The sequence below is a fragment of the Neophocaena asiaeorientalis genome, unplaced genomic scaffold (genome assembly GCF_003031525.2).
Source record: "Neophocaena asiaeorientalis asiaeorientalis breed wild unplaced genomic scaffold, Neophocaena_asiaeorientalis_V1.1 scaffold89, whole genome shotgun sequence".
Lineage (NCBI taxonomy): Eukaryota > Metazoa > Chordata > Mammalia > Artiodactyla > Phocoenidae > Neophocaena > Neophocaena asiaeorientalis.
Genome location: NW_020172592.1, coordinates 287,950 through 300,227, shown reverse-complemented (window position 1 = coordinate 300,227; position 12,278 = coordinate 287,950). Strand labels below are relative to the sequence as shown.

At 36.7% G+C, this 12,278-nt stretch overlaps 1 protein-coding gene across 2 annotated transcripts in view; it reads left to right on the top strand.

The window, feature by feature from the left end:
• Nucleotides 1-12,278, top strand: part of SNX13 (sorting nexin 13) — a 137,242-nt gene that overhangs the window by 94,723 nt on the left and 30,241 nt on the right. For both annotated transcript variants that reach the window (XM_024738418.1, XM_024738417.1), the window contains exons 18-19: nucleotides 3,955-4,094; nucleotides 11,332-11,439. In XM_024738418.1, the coding sequence (XP_024594186.1) occupies nucleotides 3,955-4,094; nucleotides 11,332-11,439 (248 nt within the window). The remainder of the gene's footprint in view (nucleotides 1-3,954; nucleotides 4,095-11,331; nucleotides 11,440-12,278) is intronic.

Sequence of the window (12,278 nt, the reverse complement as noted above, 5' to 3'; positions counted from 1 at the left end):
TTACTTTTTTTCTGTAACATGTTCTTCATTAAATTCTATGATGTTTATTACATGGGTGTTTCCTTTCTTTAAGGTTGTCACTGTTATCATTTGAAAAAGGTTAAATTTTAAGCATTTTGTCATGGCTAGTAAACTTTGAAACCAATCTTCTTTTTCTTTGAGTCTAGCTGATAATTGTCTGCATAATTCTTATTAAATTGTCTTGGGGCAGATTTTAGTTTAATATTTGTTTTCATACATGCAAAGTCAGAGTAGATATCTGGATAAATGAAGCTTTTTGGTATAGGAGTTTATAGAAGTTCAACAAATGCTTAGATGAGGTGAGATTCATGACTGAATCAGCATATGTGCAAAGTGGCTAGTGAACTGAGGAAAAAAATCAATTTCCATCATTGTTATTGGGTTATTAGATAACGCCAATGCCGATTTTCTTATTTGGCTTCTCAGTATTCCTACAATATAAGAGTGTGTTTGTCAGATTACATACTGAAGTATAAACGTACAGATAAATACCTGAGTTCAATTTCATACTTATAATTTAGATAATTTGGAAAGAGATTTAATAGTACAAGTGTAGTTTTAAAAAGATCATTTGCAGCTATTTTTTTAAGATCTTGTTTTCTTTTCACTGGAGCTGGAGTCTAATTTTCCATTGTGTTTTCTGCCAGATTTCTGTAATAAGTTATCTATAATTGCTCTTTCAGTTTTTCCTTTATCTTTTACAAATAGTTGGTGCATACCTTGTTGTCAATAAAACCAGAGGGTCTAGTTGCGTTTCTTTCTAGCTTTTGATACATTTATCTCACTTTTTCCTTCCTTAAAATTTTAAAATTCTTTTAAAAAACTATCTTCTTTGTTGAGTTGTCTTTGAAATATGAAAGAAAGCCTTTGTTAAAGTGCAACATTTAGAATTTGTCCTTTTCTTTCTTTCTTCAAGTCCTTAAACTTTTGTGTGTAGAAGAAGATACTAATGTCCATCTTTCTTATGTGGATCTTTCTCTTCTCTGAGGGTTCTAGTTTTCTAGCTGCTTTGTCTATTCATTCAACAAGTATTTATTAGCTTCTTAAAAGATACGGAAGCATAATACTAAGCATTTTTAATAAATTGTAATTTCTGTCAGACAAATTTATGTATAAACACTAAAGGGGCAGCATAGTATAGTGGTTAAGAGCACAGCTTTTTGTCCAAATTGCTTGGGTTCAAACTCCAGCTCTTCCACCTAATAGTTGGGTGAACTTGGATGAGTTCCTTAACATCTCTGTATCTCAATTTCCCCATCTGTGAAATGGGATATTAATGATAATAATAATAATACTTGCCTCATAGGATTGTTATGGGACTAATTAACTGTATTCGTAATTACATGGTGGGCATTATATATTAGTGTTTGTTCAATAAAGATTTCTTTTATGAGTTGGGCTTCAGAGTCTCTTTGAGTCTGGATCCCATGTCCTTAACATCTGTATGACGGGAAGTAGAACTTAAGAGTCTAATGCAGTGCTATTTAAGGAGTGATCCATAGACTACAGTGTACTGGCTTCTTCACTGAGAAATCTTGTTTTAAAAAATATTGGCTACGTTAGGCAATTTGTTTAGTGATGAGATTTATTTATATTCTGATCCTAGTTCCTTGTCTGGTTATGGATTAGGAACAAAGAGGTTGCACATCACCTGTTATGAGTAGTAACATTGTCCTAATGCAAACAAAACCTGTTATTTCCACTGTAATATCTCACCATCATCTCAAAATATATGTAACCTCATTATCTTTTAAAATCAAACTACCTTTCTGTCTTAGTGCTTCTTTTATAATAGCCCCATTATTCTTCCTATTGTGCATGCATCCTAGTCATGATCTCCCTTGCCTATCAATTTGTGACAAATCTGATCATTCTTTTTTAGAATGCTTTCTTACATTCCTTTCTTCTTTCCTTTTCTATTTCTTGCTATTCTCCTTGTTCTTATTAACTCCTAATTGGTTATGGTTTGCTGCCTAATTGGCCCCTGCTTCCTATTATCCTTTCCCAAACGTATCTTGAACACAACAGGTGAATCCATTCCCTTGTTGCCTTGCTAACTCTGTTGAGTGATGGTGGTTCTCTTGGGTGATGAAAAATTGCTGTACACTTTGTTCCACATAGGTCTCCGAGTGAAGGATATTTGAAAGAGGTGAACAGTGAATATTAGAGTTAAAGCCTCTGACAGCAAGATGACCCAGGTCTATCCCTAGTCTTCTATTTTGTCAAGTCAGGAACACTGATATTAGATGGTAAGGGAATGAAGGACAATTTTGAATAGAAAGTGCAAATCTTAGAAAAATTTTAATGAAAGGCTGGGAGAGGTTCCTGTCCAACTACGTTTGCCAGTATAGATTTGTAGCTATTATATTATTAAAATAATTTACTAAGAAGCTGCACAGACCCTTCTTTGCCTAATTATATACAAAATACAAATATTTAGTCAGCTCCAAAGCTTGGCCACTTTTTTTTTTGTAATTATGGATCAGTATAATCTATTATTAGAAGAGCAGTTTATACTTCTGGTCAACATGGTAGTCTAAACTGCTGTGGGAAATCTTGCTTCCCACACATCTAAGGGCTGAAAACAACAGAATAAAAATAGCTAAAAGGGGAAATCTACAGGTGTAATAGACCATGAGGAAAAGCAAATTTAGGGAAATGAAGAGGAGTTGAAGCCAAGGAGCTTATAGGAGCGTGAAGACTGCTGTCTTGATTTTGACAGCATTTTCATGCCCTCAAGTTTAGAAGAGGCAGGATGGGCTAAGGCAAGGAGAAGCTGGAACACAGTCATTTGCATAAAGCCCAGAGTCACAGAGGTGGCTTGATGTGAAAGAGGAACCAGAACTTAGCCTACTGTCAAAGGAAAGAACAAAGAATGTCAAGGTTGTGGTTGGGAATGGTATCTATCACCCATATGAAATTGAAAGCCTGTCTTGTATCGCGATATTGGTGTGTCTAGATTCAGCCATCCTGAAGTGGTTGTGTACCACAGGGTTTCCTAGCCCAAGAGTATGTTAAAAATATTTGTAGAGATAAAACGAGGCAAGAATACCACACTATAAAAAAAGAACCATATGAAATTATACAAGTAAAAAAAACTACTTTTTGAAATTAAGGTGAGTGGCTGAATTAAGAAATAGACCAGGTACAAATGAGTGGAGACTGATAAACTTTTAGAGACCTGAAGAGATGATCTAGAATAGAATACAACACAGAGGGAAAAAATGGAACATGAGAAAGACAAAATGATTCAAAATATGTCTTTTTACTTAAGATTAGTACAGAATAGGAATAGGTTTTGATTTTTGAGACTACCTGACTTGGATGGTTTGTGTCAATTAAGTAGGAAAATAACTATTTAGAACAGTCTTCAGAATAAATTACACTTGTAAATTGTTGAATATTTTAAACAAGAAAGAGATTTGCCAAAAGAGAAGATAGGTCTTATCCTATAGCTTTTGCTTGCTGTTCAGTTAAAAAGCTATTGAGTTAGAGCTGAATAGTGAAGGTTAGTACAGAGGTTATTATTTTGTTTCTGTTGTTTTTCTTCTATTAAATTTAAGAGACTCTAATACTATAGTATGAGGTGGTACTGTGTTATCATAACTGATAATAAATAAAAGCTCATTGGGAAGAGAGTCCAAAGTAGACATCACTGTGTGGTTGGCAGTATCATCATAAACTTGTAGGTCATTTTGTAATGTAGCCATCATATATAACGCATTATGGATGTGAGTACAGAGGATGAGAATCTATTTTATCCTTTGGTGACATCCTTTTGTCTCAGTCTGTCATTTCAAATTCTTCTTCATTTCATGTTGTCCTTTTTGTTTGTTTTTGTTCTTCATCTTCCTCCTTTCTGTGTCTTTTGTTCCTTTTCATTTTGTTTTAAATGACTAATATATGCTGACTATGACCCATATGCTGTGGCAGGCGTTTGTAATGATCATGGCAAGACATACGCATTATATGCCATCACTGTACACCGGCGCAGTCTAAACAGTGAGGAGATGTGGAAAACCTACCGTCGTTATAGTGACTTCCACGACTTCCACATGAGGATCACCGAACAGGTAATGAGGTTTTTAAAGTTTGTGTACTTTACATTGTTTCTTGATTCCATGTTTGATTCTAAATAGCTCTGAGGGATGCTAAGGTATTGACCAAAGCTAAGTAAATAAGGTAAGAACTTTTTTATAAGCAACATGAATGTTATAATGATTTTGCACATTTAACCAATAAATCAAATTTTAACCAGTCTTAACCATTGTGGACTAGTTACGAAGTATCAGTGGTATACCTTGGAAAATTAGAGTAAGTGTATATTTCTGATATTAAGAGTGTGTGTATGTGCTGTGCTTTGCAGAGGTATTTGGGTTTGGTTGAAAGTAGGGATGGGGATCACTGGACATTTGGTGGTTTTATTTTTGGCAGTATAATTTAAAGCTATGGTTATTTAAAATGGCGTCCTTTTCCAAGTGTTAACAGTTAAATCCTTGATCCATTAAGTTATGAAGAACCAAAATCTAAATTAAGTTTAACATTAACCAAATAATGTTTTTAATTCTTACCAAATATAACCCTCTTGTTTCATAGAAGTATGAGGACTCTTAAACATAATGAATGTAAACAAACTATTTCTCTGTTTTATTTTATTTTTATTTTATTTTTTGCGGTACGTGGGCCTCTCACTGTTGTGGCCTCTCCTGTTGCGGAGCACAGGCTCTGGATGTGCAGGCTCAGCGGCCATGGCTCACGGGCCTAGCCGCTCCACGGCATGTGGGATCTTCCTGGACCGGGGCACGAACCCGTGTCCCCTGCATTGGCAGGCGGACTCTCAACCGCTGCGCCACCAGGGAAGCCCTCTCTGTTTTATTTTTTATTAAATATTCTTTTCTTTTTAACTTAGAACAAAATAACTTATCACAGGATAAATTGGAATAGGTGTTCTGTGACATTTATTTTAAGTCATGAGAATCTTTCTTTCAGGGTTTTAAAATAAACAATTATTATTAAGCCAATAAAATAATAATAATTAATGGTGACATTTGATTGGGTGGACTAAAGCTTTGAAATGACAGTTTACTACTTAAGTAATCAGAAAGTATATATATATATATATATATATATATTTTGTTGTTGTTGTTGTTATACGTGGGCCTCTCACTGTTGTGACCTCTGCTGTTGCAGAGCACAGGCTCCGGACGTGCAGGCTCAGTGGCCATGGCTCATGGGCCCAGCCACTCCGCGGCATGTGGGATCTTCCCAGACTGGGGCACGAACCCATGTCCCTTGCATCGGCAGGCGAACTCTCAAGCACTGCGCCACCAGGGAAGCCCCAGAAAGTATATTTTTCAATTAGGGTAGTGGAAAATATATGGTTGCCACCATGATAATCTCATTAGAGTACTTCGTGAATAGAGGGAGATAAACTTAACTTAAAGGTTAAGCCTGGTCTCTAAACACTTTTGAGCCCATATTAACAGGACTGTTTTTATATATTCATAAGGAAATTAATAACTTTGGACATAACTGTTCTATTGTTCTTGTTGAATAGATCTTTTCTTCATGTTTAGCTTGATTTGTTTGTAGAGGTGAAAGAATTTTCTGCCCCACGTTGAAGAAATAATTGCTTTATTTACTTTTTATATTATTACCTGTTTCATATTGTTTTAAAATCACATAGCTTGGAGCTTCTTGGTTGGCAAACACGTGGTACGCTCAGACAGGGCATCGATGCTCCATGCCCTTTTCCATATCTTGCCTTATTCATCTTGTCCATCTGGCTGTTTTTGAGTTATATCCTTTTACGACAAACCAGCAATCTAAAAACGTCTTCTGACCCCTGGCTTAGAACATCACCAGTGCTACTGATGTTCTACATTCCTCCCAGATCACATGCCAGCCTGCCACTGCTTCTCAGAGCTCGATTTAAGTAACCAAGAGGCTCATCTACTGAGTTTGAGAACTTCCCTTGCTCCACTGTCTTGTATTCCAGATTTTCCTACCCATCTTGCCCATGAGACCATGAGCTCCCTGAGGCAAGGATCTCATCTCTCTTGTACTCCATTCTGTCACCTGCACCAAAAACAGCCTGGAACAGACCGTGTGGCTGACAGGGTCTTCGTTCTCTGGCTGGGTGTCAGGCCTGTGCCTCTGAGGTGGGAGAGACGAGTTCAGGACATAGGTCCACCAAGAACTCCTGGCTCCATGTAATACCAAATGGTGAAAGCTCTCCCAGAGATCTCCATCTCAACGCTAAGACCCTGCTCCACTCAACGACCAGCAAGCTACAGTGCTGGACACCCTATGCCAAACAACTAACAAGACAGGAGCACAACCCCTCCCATTAGTAGAGAGGCTGCCTAAAGTCATAATAAGGTCACAGAGACCCCAAAACACACCACCAGACATGGTCCTGCCCACCAGAAAGACAAGATCCAGCCTCATCCACCAGAACAGAGTCACCAGTACCCTCACCAGGAAGCCTACACAACCCACCAAACCAACCTTACCCACTGGGGGCAGAAACCAAAAACAACGAGAACTATGAACCTGCATTGTGCGAAAAGGAGACCCCAAACACAGTAAGTTAAGCAAAATGAGCAGACAGAGAAACACACAGCAGATGAAGGAGCAAATAAAAACCCACCAGACCAAACAAATGAAGAGGAAATAGGCAGTCTACCTGAAAAAAAATTCAGAGTAATGATAGTAAAGATGATCCAAAAACTTGGAAATAGAATGGAGAAAATACAAGAAACGTTTAACAAGGACCTAGAAGAACTAAAGGTCAAACAAACAATGACGAACAACACAATAAATGAAATTAAAAATTCTCTAGAAGGAATCAATAGCAGAATAACTGAGGGAGAAGAACGGATAAGTGACCTGGAAGATAAAATAGTGGAAAAAACTACCACAGAGCAGAATACAGAACAAAGAATGAAAAGAACTGAGGACAGTCTCAGAGACCTCTGGGACAACATTAAAGGCACCAACATTCGAATTATAGGGGTCCCAGAAGAAGAAGAGAAATGAAAGGGACTGAGAAAATATTTGAATACATTATAGTTGAAAACTTCCCTAATATGGGAAAGGAAATAGTCAATCAAGTCCAGGAAGCGCAGAGGCCTATACAGGATAAACCCAAGGAGAAACACGCCAAGACACATATTAATCAAACTATCAAAAATTAAATACAAAGAAAAAATATTAAAAGCAAGGGGGCTTCCCTGGTGGTGCAGTGGTTGGGAGTCCGCCTGCCGGTGCAGGGGACATGGGTTTGTGCCCCAGTCCGGGAGGATCCCACATGCTGCAGAGCGGCTGGGCCCGTGAGCCATGGCTGCTGGGCCTGCGCGTCCAGAGCCTGTGCTCCACAGTGGGAGGGGCCGCAGCAGTGAGAGGCCTGTGTACCACAAAAGAAAAAAGAGCAACAGGGGAAAAATAACATACAAGGAAATCCCCATGAGGTTAACAGCTGACTTTCCAGCAGAAAGTCTGCAAGCCAGAAGGGAGAGGCAGGACATATTAAAAGTGATGAAAGGAAAAAACCTACAACGCTTACTCCACCCAGCAAGGATTCATTCAGATTCAATGGAGAAATTAAAACCTTTACAGACAAGCAAAAGCTAAGAGAATTCAGCACCACCAAATCAGCTTTACAACAAATGCTAAAGGAACTTCTCTAGGCAGAAAACACAGACAAGGAAAAGACCTACAATAACTAACCCAAAGCAATTAAGAAAATGGTAATAGGAACATATATGTTGATAACTACCTTAAATGTAAATGGATTAAATGCTCTAACCAAAAGACATAGACTGGCTGAATGGGTACCAAAACAAGACCTGGTATATATGCTGTCTACAGGAGACCGACAAGAAAGAAATCATAAATTTCAGATCAGAAATAAATGAGAAAGAAATGAAACAGTAGGAAAGATCAATAAAACTAAAAGCTGGTTCTTTGAGAAGAGAAACAAAATTGATAAACCTATCAAAGCTACAATGAGATATCATCTCACACCAGTCAGAATGGCCATCATCAAAAAATCTAGAAACAATAAATGCTGGAGAGGGTGTGGAGAAAAGGGAGCACTCTTGCACTGCTGGTGGGAATGTGAATTGGTACAGCCACTATGGAGAACAGTATGGCGGTCCCTTTAAAAACTACAAATAGAACTACCATAGACCCAGCAATCCCACTACTGGGCATATCCCCTGAGAAAACCGTAATTCAAAAATAGTCATGTACCACCATGTTCATTGCAGCATTATTTACAATAGCCAGGACATGGAAGCAACCTCAGTGTCCATCAACAGATGAATGGATAAAGAAGATGTGACACATATATACAATGGAATATTACTCAGCCATAAAAAGAAATGAAATTGAGTTATTTGTAGTGAGGTGGATAGACCTAGAGTCTGTCATACAGAGTCAAGTAAGTCAGAAAGAGAAAAGCAAATACCATATGCATACACATATATATGGAATCTAAAAAAAAAAAAAAAATTGGTCATGAAGAACCTAGGGGCCGGACGGGAATAAAGACACAGACCTACTAGAGAATGGACTTAAGGACACGGGGAGGGGGACGGGAAAGCTGGGACAAAATGAGAGAGTGGCATATACATATATACACTACTAAATGTAAAACTGATAGCTAGTGGGCAGAAGCCGCATAGCACAAGGAGGTCAGCTTGGTGCTTTGGACCATCTAGAGGGGTGGGATAGGGAGGATGGGAGGGAGATGCAAAAGGGAAGAGATATGGGGATATATGTATATGTATAGCTGATTCACTTTATTATAAAGCAGAAACTAATACACCATTGTAAACCAATTATAGTCCAATAAAGATGTTAAAAAAGTAAAATTAAATTAAGATATACAGTGTAAAAAACATCACATAGCTCATATATCTCTTTTTTTATTTACTTGCAAATTTATGGGAATTTGGTATAATATGAAATTTTCTTTCTGTGAATACTTGTAATATTTTTCTGTTCCAGACAGAGAATTTTAAGAGGAGTTTGGTTAATTTAGACTCTAACAAAATAACTGTTACATTTAATTTTTTATTAATAAGTTTTAATGTTTTAAAGTTTTGGAAATAAATTGTTGTTTTGCTGAGTACTGTTATATTGCTTTGGTGTATTAGTTTGCTAGAGCTGCCATAACAAAATAACATAGACTGAGTAGCTTAAACAGCAGAAATTTATTTTTCCGTAGTTCTGGGAGCTAGAAGCCCAAGATCAAGGTGTTGGCAAGTTTGGTTTCTCTTGAGGCATGTCTCCTTGTCTTTCAGATGGCCCCCTTCTTGATGTGGCCTCACATGACTTTTTCTTTGTGTGCTCGCATCCTTTGTGTCTCTTTGTATGTCCAAATTCCCTCTTATAAGGGCTTTGATTTGATTTAACTACCTCTCTAAAGGCCCTGTCTCCAAATACAGCCACATTCTGGAGTATTGGGGGTTAAGGTTTCAACATACGATTTTTGAGGGAATAAAACATACTGGTAATGCCTGAATAAACTATGCATTCTATAACATTGAGTCAGTAGTTTAAGATACCATGGATAAGTCCTATTCTAGGAAACTAAATATCTTTTAGGACACCTTGAAAACTGTAAATGTACTTCTATAAGGTGTCATTTTTAAAAAAATTAATTCATAAAACCAGGTACTCTATATTGTACATTCATTCATTGTTGACCCATTGTAATATTTTGTGAACCACCAAACTTGTGACTATTACTACAGCATAACATTTGCCCTATAAATCAGGTGTCCCCATCCCCCAGGCCGCAGATCACTATTGGTCTGCCACCGGGCCGCACAGCAGGAGGTGAGCAGAGGGCAAGGGAGTGAAGTTTCATCTGCCACTCCCCATCGCTTGCATTACCGCCTGAACTATACCCCCATCCACCCCGCCCTGGTCTGCGGAAAAATTGTCTTCTGTGAAACTGGTCCCTGCTGCCAAAAAGGTTGGGGACCGCTGCTGTAAATGACCTCCCACTCGCCCCCCCCTTTTTTTTTTGCCTTGGCTAGGACGAAAGAACTGCTTTTAAGTTTCATGCATTAACATGTAATGAACTTGTTCTCATTATAGCTCCAAGCGACCATCTGATTTGCCATTCCATTTAATAATTTATCAGAATCTTCCAGTTTAGGGATGAAAATTATCCTGTACCTTTTCATTTCCTCTTTTCTTCAATCTCTGCACCAGGAATGAGTTTTCTTTACAGAAGCATTGTTGTTGTTTTTAAACAAAGAATGGTTTTAGAAAGTTTGTTGCACTTCTGAATGTGTATCACAAAGGAAAAGCAATGAGGCTGCTCATTCAAGTTTTAGATACTAGGTATTGCTGGCCAAGCACAAGTCTTCGCTCAGTGACTTTGCTCTTCCACTTTGTTAGCAGCTAGTATGGTTAAAATCTGTGCTTCGTCAAGGCACAGTAGATTCGTACATATCTGGACTTTTGAAGGTGGAGTCTGTAAATGCTAGATTTCAAGTATGTACACTTAGTTTTTTTTGTTTGTGGCTTTACAAAGATAAGATACATACTTGATAGCTTTTAATTTTTTTTTTTCTTAGTTATCTATGAGTTTATTTTTCATGCAGTTTCATGTAGGAGAAGTATGTGTTGTACTGTTTGTATATAGAGAGTTATGATATAGCTGTAATCTATATTTTGAAATATGCTTTTTCTTCCTTTAATAATTAGCTATTACAGTGATTAACTGATTTGAAGTCATCTATATAAAATATTTCTTTGAGTTTTTTTTACCAAACCAGGAACTCATAACTTTGATTATTAAAAATTTACTGGCTAATACTTTATTCACAAGTTAAAGCGTTGTTAAACAAGATATTTTTTTATGTTTATTATTAATTTTAATAATATTAAAGACACATAATTTACAAATAATAATGGAGTATTCAGTACTGTATCATAAGTTCTTTTTAGCCAATTGAATAGCAAAATATTTTTTAAAACCTTTTGTTATGAAAATTTTGAACAATCTTAAAATCAGAGAGAGTATAAAATGAAACTCCATGTGGATATCACCCATCTTCATCAGCAATCCATGTTTGTCATTCTTAGAAAATAACTTCTTTATAATAAATAACATTCGAACTGTGGTTTGGACATATTTGGACAGTATTTTATATTTTCTGGTTTTGGCTTAATATATTGCAGAATCTGTTCTAGATGCTTTTGATATGTAGAGAAATTGTCAGTTGGAAAATACTTTTCTGTTTTTGAAAAAAAAATTAAGATTACTGAATGTATTTTGTTTTCTAGTTTGAAAATCTGTCAAGCATATTAAAGCTTCCCGGTAAAAAGACTTTTAATAATATGGATAGAGATTTTTTAGAAAAGAGAAAAAAGGATCTAAATGCATATTTGCAGGTAAGTTCATTATTATTACCCATAGATTTTCATTTCATTGTAGCATAGAAATATAGCTGATTTCTTTATTAGAGAATGTTTGTACTATAATAGTGGGATAGCAGCCACTTTTGAGGTGCTGAGATGTGACATGCAATCTGCTCAGTAATTTATAAATATTATTTCTCTGTTTATTAACTTAGAAGTTTTCTGGACACTCAGTGCTAGGAATTTTGCTTCTTCAGGTTTGGATGAATATACACACACACCGGCAGGCACACATCCATTCTACACTACTGTAAAGTCTAGGAAGTCTAGGTATTTTACAGCAGACAGTTAAATGTTCCCAGTTCAGTAAATAGTTGCTCTTCATGATGTATCCAAAGCTAGTAGATTTTTTTTCTTTTCCATATGGCTTATTACATGGTATTAAATATAGTCCCTTGTATAGATTTTTATTCTCAGATAAAGTGAATAGCTGCCTGCCATGGTCCAGAATGATTCTAAAGCTTCTAAAATTACAGGATAATTCAAGAGAGGAATAGGTCCAAGGGACTTTTCAGAAGTGTAGCATGCTAAGCATGTAGATTTCTCTTCTGGAATAATGGGATAATAAAACGTGTCTTATAGGTTATGTACTGCATAAGCCATTGGGACTATCAGAAATAACTTTGTTTTAGACCTGGGTACCCAAATGCCAGATTTTAATAGTATCACTTTATGGTTTTTTATAGTAATGAATGATTTATAAACTTTTTTCATCTATTAGCTCCCCACTTCTCTCTTTAGAACAGGGGTCAGCAAATTCCAGCCAGCAGACCATATCCAGCCTGCCACCTGTTTTTTTTTTTTTTTTTTTT